The sequence below is a fragment of the Ischnura elegans genome, chromosome 12 (assembly GCF_921293095.1).
Source record: "Ischnura elegans chromosome 12, ioIscEleg1.1, whole genome shotgun sequence".
Taxonomy (NCBI): Eukaryota; Metazoa; Arthropoda; class Insecta; order Odonata; family Coenagrionidae; genus Ischnura; species Ischnura elegans.
Window position 1 is genome coordinate 37,887,219 of NC_060257.1, and position 24,927 is coordinate 37,912,145.

Sequence of the window (24,927 nt, forward strand, 5' to 3'; positions counted from 1 at the left end):
GCCACTTTTCAGGAATTGGGACTGAATTGTTATATCTGGAAAGTAATAAAATGCTGGGAAATGAATCAGAAAAATCTGGACGTGTTATCTTAATGGCACTTGCTCTGCAATCTAGTACCCTTCAGTTGCATTGCATCATTGAAGTCTGCTTGGGTTTCCTGTTTTGTTAATGCCCTCTTATTTACCAACGTTGTGGAAATAGAGACTTTCCATTAAAGGGTGAATGTCAAGTTGTCAAAATTGAATTTCATACTGATCAATGAGTTGTTGAGATATAAGGTGTTGTCCATTTTGCCACCTTATTCTCATTCTCCAGCCTACAAATCTTCCTCTGTTTTGGTTGCTGGGCATTATTTGTCCAGTGATATGATGATGTGGCTGCTACACAGGGATAAAGTCTTGATAACTTCTTTCCATTCATTTTGAAGCTTCTTATTTTCTGGTGTGCACATTCACAAGCCATGGATCACATGGTTTTTGAAAGTTTAATACCTTGCTTGGTTAGTCAAGTTGTCCTGATAAGGGCCAAACTTCATAGTCTTCTAGACTTGATATCTCAAAAGGAAAGCTTAGAGCCAAGACATCTGGATTTTTTGTTGTAGCTCCTCTCATTTGTGAAGGCTTCAGTGGATCACTTCCCTGTAGAGACAGAAGAACTACAGTTTGAAGGATCTTTTCTCAGGCTTACCCCATTTTAAGAAATTATAAAGGTAGCTGACGTTTTTGGTTCTGACCTAATACCCGTTTATGAGGTATATTTCAAGACTTCCACTTGCTCAGTGGCGATGCATACATTGATTGCCATGAGAAAAATTTCACCAGGACTGGGAATCAAACCAAAGGTCTACTGCTTTCCAGGCCATTATGCTATCTACATTCTTTATTTCCCATGGCAATTTTACTGAGGTTCACTTTGCTAGATGTAAGGAAATTTTAAACAGATTAAAAATCATCATCATTAGTAAAAAATCCTGATATGAGTTTGATGCAGCTCTCCTATCCGCTAGCCTTTTCATAGCTACGTATTTTTTCTCTTTTACATCCTTTATAACCTGTCCTATGTAACTCATTTGGGGCCATCCCTTGCCCTTCTTCCCTTCCACCTGTACTGCTACGATTGTTTTCATGAGGCCATCATGTCTCATAATGTGGCGAACTAAGTTGTCCCGTCTTCTGCTTACAGATTTTAGAAGATTTCTCTTTTCTCTAACTCCTCTTAGCACTTCCTTGTTACTTACACGGTTGATCCATTTTATCTTCATCATTCTTCGGTTGCACCACATTTGGAATGCTTCCACTTGTGACTTCTTTGCTGCTGTCAGCGTCCAAGCCTCACTTCCATAGAGAAACATGCTCCATATGTAGCATCTGATGTATTGTTTCCTTACTTTTATGCTTGTATTCTCAGGTGTAAGAAGATTCATCTTTTTGTGGAAAGCCCTCTTCCCCTGTGCTATTCTACTGACTATTTCTTTCTTTTTTGGTCCATCGTTGGCAAATCAGCTCTCCAGGTAAGAGAAGTCTTTCATCTCTTCAAGCTTATGCTTTCCTTGCTTAATATTTGTCCTAGCCTCCTCTCTTTTGCTGCATACTAATATCTTAGTCTTCTTTTTGTTGATTTTGAGCTGATATCTGGCCATTGTCCTTTCCATATTTTTCAGTCTTCTTCAAATCCTTCTCTGTCTCGGCTATGAGTGCCATGTCGTCAGCAAATTGCTGCATACTAATTTTTTCTCCGTGGATATTGATACCCAAAGCCTTCTTGATTTCATTGATGGCTTTCTTGTTGTAAACATTAAAAATTATGGGAGTAGTGCCCACCTTTGTCTGCCCCATTTCTCATTCTTGCTTCTGCACAGTTGGGTCCACTTTTGACCTCAGATACTTGGTTTTTATACAAACGGTGAACAATTCTACGATCATTGTAGAGCACTCAGGTTTCTTGCAGAATTCTAGTTATTGAATACCATTCCACGTTATCAAATGTCTTCTCTAACTCACAAAATGTTATGAAAGTGTGTTTGTTTCTCTCCATTCTCTTCTATAAGAGCATTCTCATTGAGTGCCAAAATTGCTTCCCTTTTGCGCTTGCTTTTCCTAAATCCGAATTTGTCCTCTCCCAGGAATTCTTTTGCTCTTCGATCTATTCTCCTGTAAATGACTCTTGTCAGAAACTTTGATGCATGTGTCGTCAGGCTTATGGTCCTAAAGTCTTCGCACTTCTCTGCTCTCTTCTTTTTGGGTATGGGAATGATGTTCTTCTCAAAGTCACTAGGCAAATCTCCTGTTGAGTACATATCGCAGATGGTTTTATACAGTCGAGTTAAGACCTTTTCTCCTGCATTTTTTATTAGCTCTGCTGGAATATCATGTATTCCTGGGGCCCTATTCTTTCGCAGGTCTCTTATTGTAGAGGCAAATTCAGATCTTAAGATGCTCGCTCCAATGTCATCCTTTTCAACTTCATTTTCTCTACACTTCTTTTTTATCCAAGTTTGCTTCTATCGTGTAGTTCCTCCAGGTATTCCTCCCATCTCTCGGTGTTGTCTATGTTTTCAATTAAAATATTTCCATGCCCTTTATTGTATTACATCTTGTACTTCGTGCCTTGACGACATAGCACTTAAAATCATACTTGGTCAAAATGTGGTTTATCTCCAATATACTGATTCATTTAATGCCCTTTGATACCCACTGGGTTAAAGCAATACTTACTGATGTTCTAATAGGGTGGTTTCCTGTTATTTTTTTATTGCCTAAATTGAAAGATTATTACTCCTGGAGTACATATTTCACGCTTTTAAGATTTTTAAATGATGATATCTATTTTAAGCGATTAAATGAAATGTGAAAAATTACAAGCATGCGAAAACCCGATGGCTAAGTATGAATGCTGGGAAAAGCCTGTGTGACGTCTGGCTGCTGCTGTGTGAGGCCACCTGGGTGGTGGGCTAAGAACGCCGCTAAGATGCAGGCTGCTTGCTGCCGAGTATGGCAGTAGCGTAGAGTACCCTGCTAGCAGGTAGTGCTTGGCTTAAATAAGGGTTATTAATACCCTATCAAACGAAGGAAACTTTCCGGCCATAGGCAATTTTAATAGGTGATTATTAAGAAATGTTTCCCTGACCTCTGTGCATCATGCACGCATTGATAATATCAGAGGATGTAAAACTCCTATCTACTCGTATAGAATCTAGGTCCCTGTGATGTCACATGGAGTGGCATCGCATGGGTGCCAATCTGGCCTTTTTCAAATGAGGTTAAAGTTGACCATTGCCATTCGTCTGAACTGGGATTTCTAAAACCAAATAATTTTCTATATTATGAATACACTAATGGTGGGTAACAAATCGCAATCAATGCCTTTCGTTTTCTTTGACGAAGAAAACTACCCTATTGAGTTTACCCCATCCTCTGGGCTCACATGGAACTTGTGAAATTGATCTGCATTTTTATTTCAAGAATAGTAAGTATGATGGCCTTGGGGCTAGAGCACTCCACTTCTGATGGAAGGGTCCCAGATTCCAATCTGGATGAAGAAATCAAAAACTCATGAACAAAATCATTGTGATTTCAGGTAGCCCAGGAAAGGAACTAGGTTCCCTTAGCTTAAAGCCATTTGGACACCCGTGGCTTAGTCTTTTGTGAGATCTCTCTTCACTTATCCAAGCCAACTTTTGGGTTGAAGCACTGACTGAGTTGGTCAAGGAGTCAGGTCCTTTTTGATCTAACAGTTCTGGCCTTATTTTGGCCAGCCAAATCTTCCTCAGAAATGGTTTCCAGGGTGTTTTTTATCCTTCTTTTGTTGGCAATAGTTATAATAATAGCCAAAAGAGGACAATACTCGAACCATACCTAGAATAAATGGCCAGATGTGGAATTTTTTTCAAGTAACAAATATGAAATGTATTGTTCAGGGCCATTCAGTATTATCCTTACCTCTTCATACCATCTTTTAGAATAAGAATTTGGACATTTTTACGTCATATTCGTTACAGGATCTCTTAAAATTTTCTTTTCCAAAATTTTGCTATAAGATGAAATCACCTATCTAATATGGAGGGAGGTTTTTTTGACTGGGTAACTTTTTTTTAAACTGAGGTGAGAATGGCTGAATGAGGATTTTTTTTCATTTAATCTTTATCTTTCTCTTCCATCAACTGAATTCTTTTGACCAATTTCGAATTGGTCTCAGTTAAGTCGTGGGGGTTATTGTCTTTCTATTCCCTAATGAAGATGGCCATAATTGGAGATCTGTTGGATCTTCAAATGAACTGTTCAATGAGTCATTCATTGCTGAGGCTTCAACAATGATGCGAGGCAAATGAACTTCCTGTGGAAGTGAGCCGTTATATGGGCACTGTAGGCGTTCCCTTATTGCACCTCCACTAAAGGCTCGTATTTCTTTGCAAGCTTCTGCAGTATCTTTCTATTAGGGGTTTAAAAACACATTCATGAATGCAACCTGCAATGAAAGCAGGAGCCTCTGAAACCAAGTCACAGAAGAACCAAGAAGCATGCCAAGACATGGACTGCTGTGAAAACCTGCTGCTGAAATTGCCAGTATTTCGATGAATCTGTGATGTCACCTGAATTTGAGCTCAATGGAATCACAATATATCCAACCTGGGTAAATAGATGCGGCGGAGGTAGAACTGATTGATGGGAGGGTGTTGGATTGTGGGTAGGGGTGATGCTAGGTAAGGATTGTTGATTTTGGGGTGGAATGCAGTGTATGTAGATGAGAAAAATCCAGTTCCACTCAGACAAAGCCCCCCTTAGACAATTTTTTTTGTTTTTTTTTTTTAATCTTCACCCTCTTAACTCCTTCGTGCAGTCTTGGTTGAAAAAAAAAACTGAGAAGTGAAGCCGAACTTACCTTACAATTTAAGATTTCCACCTAAAGGTTCATTTTGAAAATTTCCATTTATTTACATGTTTATACATTTTTTGCATAAGTATTTGACGCTTGAAAAATCATTAAGTTTTTTTTTATGATTCGTGAGTATTTTACCCAAAGGAGAATGTATGGAACAAAGAACACAATCATCTTAATACCCAGTAAAACTTCAAAATATATATTCAACAAAAAAATGATGTTATTCAATGATCATCTACACTAATTTCTTGTTTTCCTTTTATTTCTTTTCCTTCTTCTTTTTCACCTTGGGTTCTTTTTCACTTGTACCCTCGGTCTCGGTTCTCGTGGATGCTTTCTTCTTTTTACCACTATCAGTCTGGGCTACTTCTTTAGATTCAGCCTCCTCTTTCAATTCACCATCTTTTGATGCACCCTCGGCTTTTGATCCACCCTCTTCTTTAGGCTCTTCCTGGACAATTTCAGGGGCTTCTTCATCAATTTCCATATTCTCCTCACCTTCAGTAGGTGCCTCCTCCTCTACTTCATCCTCATTTGGTTTAGCTGCCACTACTCGCCTTTGCTCCAGTTTTTCTAAACCCTGATGAAAAATATTTGGAATATGACTCGATCAGTTTGTTACAATTTGAATTGATCATCAAATAAGAATGGTATGCAGCCTTATATACTAATTCACTTTTGTGGCATACTTTTTCCAACATATCCAGTGGGGCCAAAATTCATTTTTCAATAAATAACTCAATTGGGTACCAGAAACAATCAAGAGATAAGCCTCTAATGGGTGAAAGAGGAACCTCTTTATAACGGCTGGTATCAATAAGCCATAGTTTTTTACATTTTTTGAATTACTTAAGCTAGGACGGACCTGACCCATTGATGACTTCACAGGAAAAGAAGGGTCTTTTGCTTAATCAAGTGACTTTCAATTTTTGAAATTATAAATTAAATTGACTCTCTCACAATAAATTAAGTAGCATGCTGCAGGATGATGTTTGACTATTTTCTCCGGCTGTAAATTATTCCAAGGCTTAACCAAAAGATAGAAGTTGGAAAACTGTTACATCATAAGCTCTTAACCAAGATTCCTGATGCCCACTGCTTCAGGAAAAGCAAGGAAAAAAATAAAATTTGATTTAGGTAACAACTTGTATGAAGTGCAATCAACCATGCTAGCTAAAAAATGAACTCTCGGTACTCAACAATGTAAATAATACATGTTATCTTCTCATTGGTTTCCAAATGTAATCTTTACTTTCAAACACACAGCCTATTGGATCACACAGTTCAAAACACCAACGAGTGTATCCCCATTCACATAATTTTTCCCAGCTATGATGAAGAGCCCCGTTGTCACAGTCCAAATTGCATGAGGAAATAAAAAACAGGAGTATAATCATAGGATTTTATGTACTTTGTTTGATGATTGACACTTATTTTGACTCCCACTATGTGAGACGATGCAAAAAATTTTAAACTCCATTCCTTTTTGTCTCTCATTATATTACCTGATATTTTTCTTTACTCTTCATTAAATATGGCTGACTATAAGTTAAATTCATTTCATTAATAAAATTAAGAGTCTTTGCAGTTTAGCAAAACTAATACAATTGAGGATAACAGGCCACAAGTAATTTTTTTAATTCTAAAAAGTTACTGTAGCTGCACAGAATGAAATTACTCAAGTAACTATTTACTGGTACATATGTAATTTTGTTCGGACCCCCACTATTGCTGGGAGGTTAGCCCCCAGACTTCCTGCCTGCCCCCCCCCCTTTCCTGGATAAGGCACAGCTTGAGATAGATGCCATTTTTAAAAAGTAATAGCAGCTGAGCCCAGTTATATTTTTTTGGGTACTTTTCTCATATATGCTACTGTTACATAAGTAAACCTGCGGAAACCCCTTCAAGTTGAGTGGCCATGAATAAGCTGAAGTACTTAGGTGTCAAACAAATTGTTTCATATTATGTAGTTTTTATTGCATAAGCCTACCAGTTACCATTAATATGCATTATGTTATATTTTCATCCTTGCAATGATTCCTAATAGTTAAATGCACCAAGAGAAGAAGCAGAGAAATTTCAACTAAATCAATGGTGGCAGCTCCATTTGTTGGGAAACATGATCGACCAATTGTACTTAGCTAAGGTGATATGGTTGAATTATCTTCAAGAAGTATTTCAAACATAGACACTTCTAACAGTTACTGTGGTTTTGAATTGAATCTTACCTGGTTAACCACTTCAATAAATTCTTTCTCCGCTTGTTCCAAAAGTACCAAGTTACTACTGGATGCCTTTGATTTCACAGGAGAATCAGGTTGTGCAGGTCCAGTATCTTTAGTTTTCACTTTCAAACGAATCTCACGCATTCGTGCTTCCAAGATCTTCTCCCTACGATTTTCACGTTCCAGCATCTATCAAAGAAAATGAAAGAGTTGTTGAGAAGCAAACTGAACTTAATTTTTCTGCGAGAAATATGCATATACATATGTATACAATTTTCCATTTGGCTGCTAATCAAATACTCATTACATAATACAAATACATGTTTTACGACTTGATGAAGACTAAACAACCCCAAAAATTCTTGCTGTGATGTAGTAATGAAAAAGGAATTGTCACTTCCATACCCTGACTGTATTGTATTCCTCTGTACGTATGTAACTAATGCTGGGGTGAGCCTTACCCTGACCTATCTAAACTAACCTTGGATTGAAGCATCAAACGAGATTTTCATTTTATTATTCAAAATTTTATGCATGGAATAATCATCAGGAATACGGAGAACTATTTAATGAATTCCACCTAAGAGGACATCCATCCCCACAGGAGTGATTCGACAGAAATCACCCATTATGCTCAAACATTTGTCGAATTCCTCTATCTTGCATTAAATACATTCAACAGCTTTCATGGCAGTAATCATCATCAAATTCCCATATATTAAAGTTTAAATAGAAATATCAGTTTACCACCAGTTATCACTAGAATGACCGGGGGTGGTCAATAGGTCAATTGACCGTTCATGTTTTTATTTTCCGCACCATTTCGTTATTTTCCGATCAATAACGCTGGGATTCTTTGACTTTCTTTTAATATTTTGAAACAAAGAACCTGAAAATAAAGTATTATCTACAACACGCTGTTTGAATGATTATGATTATTTCTGGGTCAATCGGCGCTCCCTATGTCAGTCTCATTGACCCGTCGCGCTTGGTCTCAAGATAACATCTTACTAAGACGCTGAAGTTTAATCGCAAATTCAGAGGATCGATAAAATGAAATACATAACGACACATTCCGAAAGGGTTCTTTTCTATCTCCTTGAGATTCAAATACACGTCTCATTCCACAATTTCAGTCACTGATGTGTGAACCTAATCAGAAAATTTGCAAATGTGCTATAAGAGTAAAGAAATACCTTGAGGCCTAATGCATAGTGCTTCATTTTAATGTGGTCGTTTTTGATTTTTTTTCTCTGATATATGTTTTTAACCAAGAAAACTGCTGCACATAATGTGTCCTGAAATGCTACTCGTGTTCTAAACCACATGACGTATTATTTTTTAACTATGCCAGTGAGACACATTTTTATTTTACAAAATATTTTTTTTAGGTGCAATAATTTTTTTGCAAAGTTCAATTTTATCCTAACATTACATCTAACTGTAAAACATAATCAGAACACTTCTAAACTCATTAGGTAACAATATGCAGGGAAAATGAATGAAAGAACGCATGAAAAGGGCCAACGGTCAATCGACAGCTGGCCGTCATTATAACTATGCGGCTTACCCCGGTCACTCTAAAGTTAACTTATAAAAACAAGGATTGAATTAGGACATATTATGAGTTGACCTTAACTTTTATCATTCATGCATTCCAATGGCAAGTATAAGTTATAACTTTCGAGGGGGGAGTAAGATCAAGGTAACGATAGGCTAAAAAAAAATTAAAGCCGGACACTATTAAATTTTGTATTTAAAATAAACATGATATTTAAAAAAAATATGTGCAATAGCACAAGTTAATGCACAGTATGTACTGTGAATCAGGGTTAATACAAACTTTCTGTCATAAGCTTCCCTGACTTTATTTCCAGTCTACATTTCAGGAATATTCCATTTTGATCAGCAATATTCCTATTTGGTCCCAAGGATATTTTGAGTCAATATGGAATATTCCTGGAGTATTTTTTAATGCTTTTGTGTACTTACAAGTCAATTGCCATGTATTTTTATATTAAGCTACGCAGTCCTTAATAGGCCTGTTTAAATGGTACATTAACCCTAACAGCAAATGTCTAAATGCATGAACGATTTTGGTGGGTGAATGGAACATGCACGAATGCATGAACCAAATTAGAGGAGGTTCTATTTCCTGTTCATGCATTCGCACAAGTTGGGTGGTTACACCGTGCATTTTTGCATTCATGAATTAACACATTAACTCAAATTGTTAATTACTAGGTTACCGTGTAAAGAGGCCTTTAACACACTCAATGCGGATGCCTTGAATTCAAGGCATCCCGCGCTAGCCTAGGACGCGGATGCCTTGAATTCAAGGCATCGGTCTCGTTAGGTTTCTCGGCCCGCCATCTGCCTCCGCGTCTTCTACTAGACCCTGCAATTGTGCCCAGCGTCTCAGTGTGTCTTCTCCTGTGACTGGATACAAGTCGTTTGCTTGCCGCAGATTTTTTGCCTTATTTTTATTATAATATATTTATTATAATTTTATTATAATATTTAATATTTTCTTTATTAATAGTGCAAATTTTAATAATTTTGAACTATGTATGATTGTATACGATTTAGGAAGACATAACATCTGATATTATTGCAAAATATTTTTTCCGCGTGGCGGTGTGTTATGATAAATTTTCTCAGCATTGAGTGTGTTAAGTATGCCAAAAAAAATTCCCACTCCAAGCCCAGAAAATATCCCATGCAGCAGACTGGTCTTATAAAGGGACACTTCAATTTCCAAGAATAATCTCTATGTTCATTGAATATCCTTGGGATACTCCTAGGATATCCTTTATGGTGAACTATTGTAAATTCCAAAAATATCACAAGAATATTCTTGGAACTTTGAGAAAATTCTTGGGATATTCCAACATCCCTCTGAGAATATTCATTTGCTACTCCTTTGCTGTGTGGGATGCAACAAGATAATAGGGATAAGGATGCTAAAAAAAAATTTTAGCCACTTCTCAAAAATCCAACTATGAGTATCAAATCCTGAGTAAGAAATCCAAAAACCATGACATATTGAAGTCTATCGTAAATACTCAATACTTGCAGCAAAAAAAAAAAAAATACAAGACTAATTGAAGGAGTGCTTACCTGAGTGAGCATAGGTTTATCATTTTTATGATTAATGGCTAAATTCTCAGAGAACTCCACCAGGTAGGTTATACCGACATCATTGCCAATGGCAACCAATTGACCAGATTCATGAACACGCATTGAACGGAGAGGTTCATCACAAACCTATGGGATTTAAGAAATTGTCATGAGCACTAAAGAGACCTGAAAATATTGAATATAATATTTGATACAACAGTCTTTATATAAAATCAACTTCTTGTAAACAAAAATTATTCCTTGCAAGTAATCAACAGTAAAGAGGACTGAAATGACGAACGTGGATGTTGTTAGTAAAAAGAATCTCTTATCTACATCTTTTATCTGCATAATGTAGAAAACAAATTTTATAATTCTTTCTGTTATGGAAAAAATAATTTTAAACTGCTGGAGTACAGGGACAAGGCCAATACAACCCCCAATGCATAGGAGGTCGTGCTTGCTTAGTATATGCATGCTTTCTGGCATTCACAATTCATCAAAATGTAAAAAGAAAATTTATTAGCAAATAAAGTGTATTCAAATGGTTCTTATAGAAACTAAAATAATTGAATTATAAAATTAAAGCAGTATATTCTTTTTTTAGCTAGCCTTTAAACAATAGGAATTTGATCTTTGAAGCAACAAGAATACGCGACCTACCTTCACGCTTAAACAAGGCTCTCGTTGCTGCTGAAGTATATCCCAAACATCCAATGAGCCATCTACTCTTGTTGTGTAAAAGACGGAATAACGTGTGGGACTCCATCCTCCTCCTGTCAGCATTACTCGGTGATAGCTTTTTAAAAAAGTGAATTACATAACATAAGAATATTATTTACTTGCTGGTGAAAATTCTTATATTGACTACTTGTTGTTAAGGTAATAGGGTAGTTTCCTTCATCAAAGAAAAAGAAAGGCATTGATTGCGATTCGTTACCCACCATTAGTGTATTCATAATGTACAAATTATTTGGTTTTAGAAATCCCAGTTTAGACGAATGGGAATGGTCAATTTTAACCGAATTTGAAAAAGGCCAATTGACACCCATGCGATGCCACTCCACGTGACGTCACAGGGACCTAGTTTCTATACGAGTAAATAGGAGTTTTACATTGTCTGAGATTACCAATGCATGCATGAGCCACAGAGCTCAGGGAAACATGTCTTAATAATCACATATTAAAACTGCCTAAGGTGGGAAAGTTTCCTTCGTTTGATAAGGTATTAATAATCCTTATTTAAGCCAAGTGCTACCAGCTAGCAGGGTACTCTGCTACCTACTAGCAGCCTGCATTGCAGCGGCGCACATATCCTCACCCCAAGGTCACCTCACATGGCGGCAGCGGGGACCAGAATGACATCACATGGGCTTTTCCCACCATTCATACTTAGCCGTCACATTTTCACATGCTTGAATGAATTTTCACTTTTCATTTAATCGCAAAAAAATAGATATTGTCATTTAAAAATCTAAGAGCATGAAATACGTACTCCAGGAGTAATAATCTTTTGATTTAGGCAGTAAAAAAATAATAGGAAACCACCCTATTGCTTTTTTCTCTCAAATGTTAAGTTTTTTTCTTTGGCATAAATTACTCTTGCTCAGATAATGAGAAATACAGTGACTGCATCACAAATTTTCTTCATGATGCCTACAATAAAAGGCAAATTGTTTGCTGCAAAGACAATAATATTAATGAAAAAAGCTGTTGACCAAGCCCTTCATAGTAAAAAAAACAACATTTATTTATTCCTAAAACAGTTCCTATTGGGACCAATTTTAGATGTAGGTATGTTGATAGATCAATGAGTTATATACCTAGATATATTAAATGTCTTGAACTGGATACCCTTAGCTAGTGACTTTTTATTGTTTTAAGAGGATAAAGAGGTATTGACACCAAAAAATAATGAACTTTTAGTTAAACCTAACATACTTACAGCCATAGATGAACATGTGCATCATTTAAGACTAAACCTGAAGCCGTGATACACACATGACAGGAGAATGAGGTCTAAGATAGAAAAGGAAGTATGATAGCCTACTTCTATTGAGATCAGTAAATCCCATCTCTGTATATACTCCAAGTGAGTTTCATGTGTTCAGTCCACTTTAAGAAGTCATGGGAGGCAAGCATTTACGAAGTGATGACGAGGTGAAAACCTCAGTGCACAACGTATAGATTTCTTGCAACTAGGTATCTATGTACTTCCCAAGAGTTGGAAAACTTGTATTGAAAATCAGGGAGTCAGTAGAAAACTGAACACAAAAGTTGTTCCTCTTTGCTACAAAGAGTTTTTTTTTGCACTTTTAAATAACCTATTAGAGACAAACTGGGGAAGTGTGGTAGCCAGTATGTAAATAGCTAGGCAACTAATCGAAGGTCCCTTCCCCAGAATTTTCAAATCCTGGGTGAAGCCTTCAGAAAACCCCAAACAAATATCCTAGAAAAGCAAGATGACCCAGGGAAAGGAACTGGTCCCATAACCTTGAATGTGTGATATTCTCATACACTGGCGTCTAAAGTATGGGGTGAGCTCTACTTCTCACCTATCCAAACCAACCTTCAAGGTGACATATATAGTAAGTTACTGACAGACAAACTACACAAAAGAAACTTGCTTTCCTCTGTATTTTTTCCCAATAAAAAATATGTAAATGACTGATTTATAACTTTCAAGTACAAAAAAATAGTACCCCGTCCAAATGATGGCTGATTCGCGAACATCTTCAGACCAAATTCTTGCTGTCCAATCACCAACAGTGAGAAAGTTTTTGAGAAAAGCAGGATTTCGTTGGAGGGCAACAACTGGTCCTATTTGAGCAGAATACTGACCGACAAGCTTTTCTGCAGGTGTTTTTCCTTTCCTGTTACAATTAATGACATATCCTAGAAGAGAGAACAAAGAGATGAGAAATAAAGTCAAGTGGCACCAAGCCAATAATGCCAATTGTGGTCCCAGCAACAAAATGCCCACCTCATTGCTGGAACACAACACACCACATGTTCAACCACGATTTTCACCGATGATCTTTATGATATGCTTCTTGAGTTTTTCCCTGACAAGTGTGAACCCTGGGTCAATTAACTGAGTATAAAAGGGAGATGTCGTATACAGTGGAAACCTCAATTGAATGGCCTTTATTTGTACAACTGAAGTGGGTTTACTGGCATAAATTATGCATGAATTTCCATGGGAAGTCACTCTCAATCGTACAACTTTCAGTTGCAATGCATATATAATTGTACAATGCGAAAAGTCTAGATTTCAAAATATTTTTTAAGATTGCAAAATTGGTAGTATTGAAAAATGCAGTCAAATTTTTTAATATTAATTTTTGTTTTATTTATTTATATTTTTTCTCTTTACCACCCTGAAAAAAGCTCATTCAAGGCCTTTTATATCGGTGGAAATAAAGTGTAACATTGACAATCACACACAACCATGCCCTAGGTAGGCACAACCTACTCATACAGGACTGAAAACCCGACCTCCAGTTTGGCAGGCGAGGACTTTACCATGCTGCCACCGAGGCCGGCAAATTTGTTTTAATTCTGTAGATTTACTTCAAAAACCTAGCCATCTTAAAATGAAATAATATCATTTGTAATTCGATTACATCTCAAAATTATATTAATTAGGCTTTGTAAAACAAGGCTTCTCACTTGTTTGTATGATGTTTTTTTCTTTGGATTTGGAGCCTTGTACAACTGAGGCTCCACTGTATCTTAGCAGAAGGATTTGCATAGGAGAAAACTAGCCTCATGTTCTAAAATCTCCCTAGGGTAGCAATTTCTGCTGTTCAAAGTAGGAATTCTAGAGCTCTTGATATGACATGAGATTTGGCGAGTACGTCTAGATCTGTAGATTTTTTTTGGAAAAAATAAATTTTGAGCACCTATACCAAAGCATGGGTCACCAACCAATGGCTCACGAATCGCTTGTGGACCGTGAAACAATTTCTAAAGAAATATAAACCAAACAACACAGATCATTAAGCATGTGAATTCAACATGCAATATTTTTAGGAACTATGTGACCTGGCATAACAAAAATGTACTTACGGGTTGCGTGTAATCAAGGATACTGGGCTCACAACATTTTCTTCTAAGCTTTATATGACATTTTAGAGAAGTGTAGGCGAGAGGAGATGCTAGCAACCACTTTCTATGTGGTGTATATATTAATAAATGAGATCTAAATTAATAATTCCAGTATGTATAAGATTAATGCTAATGATGAGAACATGCAATAAGAACATATGTACATATATCTACAAATGACCTTTGATGAGGATGAGCTGCTTTACTCCCCAACTAACATAAAAATACAGTACGTTTTGTTACAAGATGGGTCTTCAAGCCACTTCAAGGTATCATACACAAGAGAAGTATGTGCGAAAGATCCACAGAGAAAAAAAATCATCCGCCTTGACCGCGATTCGAACCCAGATCCCCCGATTTTCGGTCGAGTGCTTTAGCCAGTTAAGCTACCGAGGTGTCATTCTTCCCTGTGGATATTTGTGGACACTATCGGACGGTCAAGGTGGATGATTTTTTTCTCTGTGGATCTTTCGCACGATTGTGCATTGCGGGTGACTTCCGTTAAAAGTTAATACCGCGGCTAGTCCCGGTATACTTTAAACAAGAAAAGTATTTCTAATGCCTTCTTTACTTTAGGCTAAAGCCTTTTGGAATCAAAAATTTAGAATAAAAAACGATAGGAAAATTCAGACCAGTGTCAAACACACCCCCCAGCCTTGTGAAACAACAATGGATAAGCTATCAGTATAGGTAATAGCATAACTCTTTCACAGGCTAGGCTTCTCATCGTCAAAGCAAGCACTAACCCAATCTACCAATAAGCAACAGGAAATAGCATTACATTGCTAAACTTCTTCATGGCGATCCACATAATTTTATTATTGTTGAATTTCACGTCAAAATACCTTTTTCGGTACCAACCATAAACCGTGTAGGAATTGTTGACTCATATTCAAGTGAGCTGGTACCTAAGGCCCTACTTATTTTCTGCTCAGTGTCAACTGCTCCTCCAGCACCAGAGAATTTATTTCCTGGGTCAAGAATCAATGTTTCCAAGGGCTCACTCAGTTTTCGTGTATCCCACCACTTGACCTGTTAGTGGCAAGTGATGAGAATTATGTTCCAGTTCATCAAAGAGCAAACAGTTTTAGATAACGTCTCCAAAGAGTTTGAAATAAGTTTTGGTTTCTGCATAAAATGTCCACACTATAGTTGACTTCTCCTACTAACCTGACCATCTGTGCTGGCAGAAAAAAATTCTGAACCAGACTTTGATGCAACCCAAAGGACGAAAGATGCTGGGTCTCTGTGACTAACATCAAGTCCACTTTGATCAACAGGTAAAGATCCTCGTCTTGTGTCCCAAAATCCAACCCTTCCATTTCGTGCCCCAGAAACTAAACAATGAGGGTCCTTTGGGTTGTATTCAAGGCATGCCAAAGGTGATGGAGGCGTAAGGATCAATTCTGGTTTATTCGGATTTTCTGTTAATAAGAGAATGTATAAGTATAAAGCAAATGTAAATAAAAGCATCGAACATGATGATGAAGAAATGCAAAGCAATGTGAACAAGACAAATTTACTTATTCGCATACATACTTGATGAAAGAATTAAGTACCCAGCAAATTGTCATACTTTTGAATTGAGCATGACAACAATAATCATTATAACGAAACTGTGGTACATGCATTCAGAAATTTTACATCAACTGTGGGTCCCATATCTCATCCAAGAAATAATTTGAGACAGTATCATTTTGGAGAAAAGAGAAGTGACTATTGTATACATACTTGATGTAATGAAGTTGTGCAAAAAATGTCTTGAGTAAAAATGAATACAGTGGAACCCCGATCTATCGTTCTCGCATTGACCATTTTCCCGCATTCATCATTCGCCGTTCCTGGTGCCAAATAAAGTTCCATAAAGACAATGTAATATATTTCCCGCATCACAGATTCTCGCCCACTGAATTTTGTCAGCCTATCTCCCTCAAAGTTCCTAGTTTTTGGTGGTAAACTGCTGCATGAATTACCAATTAGGCCAAAAGTGAATTTTGGCCATAGGTATTATACTTTTATTAGATTGAAATATTAGTAATGTGCACGTAATTAAAAAAAGAATGATACCAAACACGACTTATTTCTAATGTTATTCAAGCAGTTTAAGCAAGGATATAGTTGGAATAAAACGATGGTGATATCTGGCGAATCTCAATATCCTCGCAGCTGAGCTTCTTGGTAGTTGATGCGACATTTTTTTTCAAAAACAGGACATCACGTTACAATTTACGAGTTATGCTACAGGTGTCACTTGTCAGAGTTGCTAACGAAGCTAATCTTCTCAGGATATTTTGTTTCTCCTTACTAGCAATCTGAATTCATCTGCTCATCTAGAGCTACGCTACTTATTGTTAGAAATGAGTGGGTAAGCTGCCTTTTCTATAGGACAAAAAATTTCATTGCGCAGTCATATGGTCATGCTTCACCCTCTGCAATATGCTCTGCTTACGCCATACGCGATAACATTAGTGCCGAACTTCACCTCGTACGATTGGTTCCGTACTTTCCAGGGCGGGTTGACTCCAAACCAGCGATTGTTTTCCGTGTAGGTTCAATTAAGTCCGGTTTCATTTTTATTAGTTTTATTTTTATTCACCTTCGAACCATGGCCCTTCCAATGAAATAAGTGAGAACTTAAAAGGACGGACTGAAAATAATTGAAGATGAAGGAAAGAATCCGGGCTTGTAGCGCGTGAGTATTGCAACGCCTCGGGTTGTCCGCTAGCACATGACGGTAGGGGTGGGGGTAGAGCGAGATACCTGGTGAAAGCAAGAAGTGGGTTGAAGCCAAGGATCAGGTGGGCGTGCCGCTGACGATTAACGCAACATTGTTCACGCTTTACACATTGCCTCTATTATATTAAAAACTTAATTGTTAGAAAGGAACATTTCAAATAATAAACTATTTTTGGCCTTTGTGATCCATCTCACAACCAATCACTGCGCAGGCGAAAGCGATTGTTTTAGGCATAACATGCACATTACTCTCGTAAATACGAGTACTTGAAATGGCATTTGATGGATAAGAACTTTTACATCAGACAGATCTCCATAATAGCAGTGCAAATGCCGATTGGGGTGCAAACATTTTTTAGCAAGGTGGTGCGTTCCTTTACGATATTTGAAAGAGTTATATTTCGAATCAACAATATGACCTAAGTGGTTCGATAAAGTAATAATATTCCTGTGATCAGCTAAAATCTTGTTTGAATCCATTAATAAATATCATAATTCGCAAAAAATCCAGCGTTTCCTGGGACATTGGCAACCTGGTCAAACATTCCCGCATTGATCGTTTTAACGCATTCATCGTTTTTTTCATCCATCCCCCTGAGAAACGATAGATCGAAGTTCCACTGTACTCAATGTTCAAAAAGAAGTCTTTGGTTACTTCTCATTTACCCTTTTATGGTTACACCACCCGGGATGCTAATAGGTAAATATTTGGTAATATCATAATTACAATGTGACAAATAACTTGGAAATAATCCTTTACCTACCAACTTCCCAGATGTATGAGTTGATCATTGCAGGAGCTCCACCTCTTGTACGCCTATCCTTCTGGAATTCAAGGCCACAGTGTGCAACAGCTAGGCGACTGCCACCATTTGGGGACCAAGAAACATGACATGCTGGAAATGCTCGACCAGTATTGGTGGCTATATTCATTTAAAGATAAAGTATGCAGGAGCATGCTGAAGTATTTTTCTTGTTTCTTTTTCAATTAAAGCTAATATTGCATTCCAATGAATAATATAGAGTTGATTAAATCAATCTATGATTCTAGACAAATAATTTTCATAAATTTCTATGCTCATCATTTGATTTGAGCATATCTGAGACTCCTATTCTATTGCATTGCACAGAATCATTGCTATTGATTTATGCTCATCATTTGATTTGAGCATATCTGAGACTCCTATTCTATTGCATTGCACAGAATCATTGTTATTGATTTAATAAGCCTAATTCTACAAGGAATGAAAATAAAACAGGGTAATATTAGAGATCTCCTATATAACACTGTTTAATTTTGCCACACAAATTAAATGACATTACACAGTTTGGGGCAAAGATTACTGTGAGCAAGGGTATACCATACTTTAAAAATTTACTACAGAAACCTAGTTGTTAATTTTTAACATACATACATTATAACCTGCTTGAAACTTTGAGCATTACATATTTACTATAAATTTTGCTGAAGTAAAAAGCATAAAAAATAAAGATGAGTAAGGATTAATAAGTAGACATTACCTGTAGGGTCTCTGAACACATTAACAGTCCTTGATGTACTCTTTTCCACACTTACAGACACTCCACTATCTGCTGCTGGCAGAGGTTGGCCACCGAAATACTCCTCATATATTTCTACAGCATTGTTTTGAAGAATGCAATGCTCCATTGTCTAATAGGAAGAGAAAAAGCCTTTGAAAGCCTATTCAGAAAAGCTCATCGATAAGATCCTCAAGAAGCAGAAACACCAAAAACATATTTAAGACAGCACGACACTCATCCCACATCAACTAAAGGACTCAAAGGTGTTTTCAGAAAACACAACATTTAACCGTGTTATGTGTCGAACAATAATAATAATAATAGGTTTATTTGTCCAGCAGACACATACACAGTATTACAAATAAATGGTAGGTGTATAGGACACGTCACAAAATAAAGCATATAATAACATCAAATAGTCACACTCATAACATAGTAATAAACTCAAAACTCTCCTAGGAAACCCAAAAGACCCGATTGAACCCCAACAGAAGTCCGGAATGTACAAAGTCACCTGCCCTGAGTGCAATATAGCCTATATCGGGCAGACACGGAGAGATTTAAATACACGTGCTTAACAGAGCATGCAGTGTGCTTCAGGCTTGGCCACTTCAATAAATCATCTGTAGTCCATCATATGGCTTCAAATTCTCATTCCATTGCCATCAATGACATCAGCCTAATTAAACACGCCTCAGATCATTTATTAAGGCCTGGTTACACGATACATTAACACGTACGGGTTAATGTCTAAATGTATGAACGCATGAATGAACACGAAAATGCACCGTGTAACCACCCAACTTGTGCGAATGCATGAACGGAAAATAGAACCTGTTCTAATTTGGTTCATGTTCTGTTTCCGGTCCACAAAAATCATTCATGAAAACGTATATTAACTTGTACATGTTAATGCACCGTGTAACCAGGCCTTTAGACTTTTATGAATCTTTCCACATACAAAAACACCAAGGCAAAACCATGAACAGTGACCAAGGGCCAGTCACATCTTGCCTTTTTTACTTGATTTCAAAAAACAACAAAACATATAATAACGACTCTCTTCCACCCGCTCTGTAATTTTCCATTTCCCCCCCCCCCCTCCCTACACATCCCAATGACCTTCCTCACCCCCACTTCGTTCCCCCACCCCCGCAAAACCCAACCCACCCCATTATTGGCTCCATACCTCCCCCCGGCCCATGACGTTCGACCAATTGCATCAACCGTTCCAAGTTATCCATCAACGATCATTACTTCGCTCAATATTACAATCTTTTTGAACATTCTCCTTTGAGGAGGCCTGCTTGGCAGGAGAAACACCAGGTGTCAGGAGATCTCTTCTTGGGCACTTACAACCCTTCTATCCATCCCTAACTCCCGTGTGTTTGACGGTCACTGTCATAAGCGAGAGCTTCACAAACCTGTGTGAGTGAGTGCGTGTGTCCCACACAGACATTTGTTCCTTGGAGCAAGTCTGGGAGGTGCGTGAGTCTAAATGTGGATTTCCGAATTTCATATTTTAGTCTGTTTCTTGCGTGTGAGTGGGTCACTGGTGTAAGCAGAAGCTTTGCAAACGTGAATGTGTGTGTGATTGAGACCTTCGCGGAAACTGTTCCATAGAGCAAATCCACGAGGTGTGTGAGTGTGAGCGTGATTTTCCTAATTTTATAATTTTGTCTGTTTCTTGTGTGTGAGTGGGTCACTGGCGTAAGCAGAAGCTACGCAAACCTAAATGTGTGTGATTGAGTCCTACACGGTAATTTGTTCTTTGGAACAAATCTGCTGGGTGAGTGAGTGAGCTACGCGATTGTTTTGTTTCATAGTGTTTAGCTTGATTTCTGTGTATCACCCCCCTGTCAGCCTTGTAACTTCTCACCCCCCGCCTTTGCCCAGCATAGAGTACAGCCTTGGGGAATTTATTTTCTTTCAACTGTTCAATGGTTGAAGATCGTTTAATCACCTTTGAAGAATAGCACGTCGGTGCAATAGGCCAATTACTCAAAAATCCGTGGCAGGGGACATGTTGAAGAAATATTTTGTAAATTCATGATTTTTCAATATGTTTTCTTATATGATGGAAAATAATTGCTTTTTTTATATTTAGGGCCCCCCCCCCCCTGGCTATTAAGCTGGCCACTGGAATAGACCCTCTAACCTTTTCTTAGCATTAGTCCATAGTATACATATTGCATTAGGTGTTTTTTTTTAGAAATATTGCTAATGATTTTCAACGATTTACATCTATAAAAAATAAATATGTAACTTTTCTTAGCAAGGTAGAAATTTAAAAGAATTTCTGGCGTTGATAATATCAAAGTTAGTATACACAAGGTACCAAGACTCCGTCTAAGACTAACACTCCAGAATTCCATTAATAGTAACGCTACCATTACTACCTCAGTGGTCACCTCCCTTCCCCCATCTCAGCTATAGCCGGTGTCCGTTCATTTGCATTGAAAATTTCACACCTGCTATAGCCAACATTAGGCCTTTTGCATACGAAAATTCTCATCGGTTACGGCCGACATTCAGTGTGGAAGGGTTGACAAACAAGAAATTTCTCTTTCCTTCATATCTATAATGCAACTGTAAAACAGGACTTTTGGATTAGAGGTATACACTAATAATGGTAAAGTAATGCTATGTTCGTCTATGATAGACTCATGCTCCCTTTTACAGGTCTGCCTTTATAAAGGTCGACTGAACTCAATGGAGCTGGGCTCTCAAAAATTCTTCTCTTTTCTTGAGGCAATTGAAGAGAAGGGGCAAGATTATAGCTAAGGACACCTCTGCAAAGCAGAGCGTCAAATCTTCCTCCCTGGTATGGCAGTAGAAATTTATACAAGCTCATATAATTGATAACTTCAACTATTTTCGGTGAAAAATCAAGTTATATAGTTTTTTTTTCAATGATTTTTACAGATGTTTAACAGTAACATACGTGAGAGACTTGAAGAATGGCATGAATATACATTTCATCTTTTTCAACTTTCTTCCGGTATCTCGTTGTTTGTTCTACTTCAGCAATATTTATATCCTTGGGCCATCCTCCTTCAGTATGATTCATTCCTCTATTTTCATATTGTGCAGTGATGGTGTTAACCTACCGATAAAGGAACAAATTACTTCACAGTGTCACAAATTGCACATTGAATATTTTTGCGTTCATTAAATCATCGTGCTTTTTCAGCAACCACGATCTTGAGAACAAAATAAAGAGGCACTTCAACAGTTGGCTCTTCATGATGACTTATGAACTGTATATTTCTATTTTATCCTTTTACATACATATTCATCCTTTAAAGTACACACGAAACAATGGGTTACAATAGTCCAAAAGCCTCAAGACAAGGAGTTACATTTCATTTTATGTAAATTATACTTAACAGCAGTATATTTTGGCCAATGAATCTAGCTGAAAATGACAGACTTCCATTGTCTAGACAGAATTGTGTATCATGCCTTTCTAAGGAAGTAATGGGGTGGAAGTCATAGCTACCATAGTATAATAAGGAATCCTTTAAGCTTGGAAGGATAGAAGAAAAGAAAAAAAAAACTATCGACGAGGATCCGAATAAATAGTCTCACAAGGTGCCATTAGCTAGAAAAAATTGAATATCTTTATGGAAATACTCCTTATTACTTCGGGAAAAAGGTGGCACCTTGCATTTCATGTATTTACACAAAATCACTTGCCTCATGCTCAGCCATGACAGACGCACATTGCACCGATCTACTGACAGGATTTTTCAGGACATAATTTGCCGTTATATTCCGGTTAGGATAAATGTCAACGGAGATAGGATACGTGGTCTCAGTTAAAATGCATTGTCTACCAAATTCACTTCTCTTTTTAGTGTATACATAGTTCACTTCCATGTTTTAGCTGATTAATACAGGCTCCACCAAATGTATAGTGCTTATCACGGTTGCAGTAATTACTGATCAATTCTTTCAGCAACAGAAACGATATTCCCCTACAATGGATACACTAACGGGAAAAGTCACTCAAGGTTGACGCAGGCTGCTTTGGGCCTTGGAGTTGACAGTTAGCCGTTACCCTAGTAACTGAGAAGGTGGCGGGAAAGGGCGCGGACTTAGTAGTATTTGCACAAAAATACTAATTTTACCCGTATGACGAAACTGCTATTTACCGTGGTGAGGCAGTACCATCCAGGAAATATCTCATAATATTCTTACGAGTTCATTTCGCCAATTGCAATTACAGCAAGGCTGTGGGTAAACGGTAAACCTCACACAGAATTTGTATTATTTTGATTTTTTCGGGGTGTTCATATTTTCTACGATCAGAAAAAAAGCCCCATTTCAACTGGTGCACGATTACCCGACGGAGGAGGAACTAGAGGACTGGTTAATTACTGGAATGTTTTCTCGACTTCGACAAAAAATGAGATGAAAAATACATACAATAGCTCCGAGCAAAAAAATTTAAATACACTGGCAGCTAACGCGAAGAGTTTTCAAAGTTCCTATCTAACCACGCCTTCCACAGTGAGCACGCAGAATGGCGCAGGCAATCCATCAACTGCAGTCTGCAGCAATGAAAACTGAATCTAGTAAAAGGGAAGCCGCAGTGAGAATCTGCGGAAATGCATAGAAATGCGAGAAAGCTCATAATTTTCCACAGAAAACCACACTGGACATTTATGTTGGCTTGAATTGTATTTCCTGGAAGCACCAAAAGTACCCGGTGGGGTACAGCGACTGCAGCGGGTCCACCGGGTACTTTGACATCTAGCGACAATTAGAAAACTGTGCGAGAAAAAGGAATTAGTGAAAATGTGACTGATGTGACTGCGTTCCAGTATGGCCGCGAAGTTTTGTTCACATCGACATCGTATTTTCATGTGACGTACATGTGTAATTGATGTGAGGATGATATTATCATCTCAAAAAATATTTTCTTAAATCTGCGTGTGGAATTTTAATGCATATAATTGGCGATAACGGTTATTAGACGCTGAAAATGGATAATTTTGAAGAATATCAACGTGTGGAAGTGGTGTCATCCACAATCGACTTGATCGATGAGGATTGTAAGTTGTCATTATTATATCATTCACGTATAATTACATTTTGATTAGATATTGTGGAAATCGTGGATCGGCGTTGCGGTATTTACGGTAGTTATTGTTATGCAATGGGAATATTTGTAATATTCTAGGTTTCGACGAGGATGACATAAATGATGGAGTTCCTGTGGAAGAAACGGACTCGAGAGAAGGAACTGTTGACCAAAGTGTATCTGTAGAAGACCACTGTTCTATCAGTCAGGCGTATGGAAAGCATTTGAGAGAATTTATTCGATTAATTAAATTTGAAATAGAGAGATGTCAAAAGAAACAGGTTAGCAATTTTAATATCGTTTCATGACTATTCGTTTCTGTGTCGCATCGTTGTCATCCAAAGAAATATCAAGTATGGTCTCTTACTTTCCAGTTATATGATTTAGTACACAATGTTTCACGTTTCTTCTTGTAGAATATATTATCCAAGAGAATTGAAATACTTGAAAATCAGCCGACGAATCCTGCTGCCCGGAAGAATTGGTACCATTTGTTTGGATTCCCGTATTTCAAGGATAAAAGTTTCTTCCCATGTCCCATGAACGAAGATCAGCGATTAAAATTGTACAGACATGAGTTAGATTATTGTAAACTCGATCCAGTCCGACGATGTAAGTAGACTTCATATTTTCAGTGTTATTTTCTTGTAATTATTGATAAATTTTTGGAAGTTACACTTGAAAGCAGGTAATTTTCTGGCATATTCCTGACGCAAAACTCACTATAATAATCGTATAATAATATGAGAATATAATAATTTTGTCTGATCATTCTGCTTGGTAGGAAGTCATTGTTTTGTATTGCATGCGACCAGATGCTGCTGTAAAACATTAACACGCAGCATCTGCTTCCATTTCGCTACTAAAGCTTCTACAGTGGAAGATTCGTATGCAACACAAAAAATGGCTTTCTCACTAGCAGTATGTGCTGACAAAATTATTACATTCTTCTCATAATTGTGAGTTTTGCATCAGGAATATGCCCGAAAATTATCTACTAACAGGGGTAACTTCCAAATCGTAACGAGTGCTCATAATCCCTGGAAAATTGCTTGCAATATCAGGTGCACTGTATGTGTGGAGGTGAAGGGTGAAGCCCGTCAGTTCCCATGTTCACCTATTGTTACATCTTTTCTTTTATATCGCTGGTATTTCATAGGGTATTATGGTCTGGGTTTGCCTTGAGTTGCTTATTTGAATGTAATTTTTCAAATTAAATTCGCAAA

General features: G+C 37.5%; 2 protein-coding genes across 3 annotated transcripts in view; one reads left to right on the forward strand and one right to left on the reverse strand.

Annotated features, from left to right (window-relative positions):
- Positions 1–5,062: 5,062 nt before the first annotated feature.
- On the reverse strand, positions 5,063–23,324 carry LOC124168828 (dynein intermediate chain 3, ciliary-like). 2 transcript variants are annotated; one of them, XM_046547155.1, is made up of 11 exons: positions 22,312–23,324; positions 21,557–21,718; positions 18,592–18,742; positions 17,835–17,993; positions 15,505–15,758; positions 15,180–15,366; positions 12,927–13,119; positions 10,888–11,023; positions 10,225–10,371; positions 7,108–7,293; positions 5,063–5,459 (listed from the first exon to the last, which is right to left on the reverse strand). In XM_046547155.1, exons 1-11 carry the CDS (start codon positions 22,492–22,494, stop codon positions 5,139–5,141), a joined length of 2,079 nt encoding a protein of 692 aa, XP_046403111.1. In that variant the 5' UTR covers positions 22,495–23,324; the 3' UTR covers positions 5,063–5,138. The 2 variants fall into 2 exon arrangements, with proteins under 2 accessions (XP_046403111.1, XP_046403113.1); XM_046547157.1 differs by having other exon boundaries at positions 22,770–23,322.
- Positions 23,325–23,452: 128 nt separating this feature from the next.
- The window catches only part of LOC124168827 (snRNA-activating protein complex subunit 4-like), a 35,164-nt gene continuing 33,689 nt past the window's right edge, over positions 23,453–24,927 (forward strand). The window contains exons 1-3 of the mRNA XM_046547154.1: positions 23,453–23,672; positions 23,801–23,982; positions 24,118–24,313. Of these exons, the coding sequence (XP_046403110.1) occupies positions 23,603–23,672; positions 23,801–23,982; positions 24,118–24,313 (448 nt within the window). The 5' untranslated portion in view covers positions 23,453–23,602. The remainder of the gene's footprint in view (positions 23,673–23,800; positions 23,983–24,117; positions 24,314–24,927) is intronic.

Coding starts and splice junctions, on each gene's coding strand:
- LOC124168828 (XM_046547155.1), bottom strand. CDS start 22,494: ATGGAAGTGAACTATGTATACACTAAAAAGAGAAGTGAATTTGGTAGA. Junction 15,367..15,504: donor CTGCCAGCACAGATGGTCAG/GTTAGTAGGAGA, acceptor TGCCACTAACAG/GTCAAGTGGTGGGATACACG. Junction 5,460..7,107: donor TTATTGAAGTGGTTAACCAG/GTAAGATTCAAT, acceptor ATTTTTCATCAG/GGTTTAGAAAAACTGGAGCA.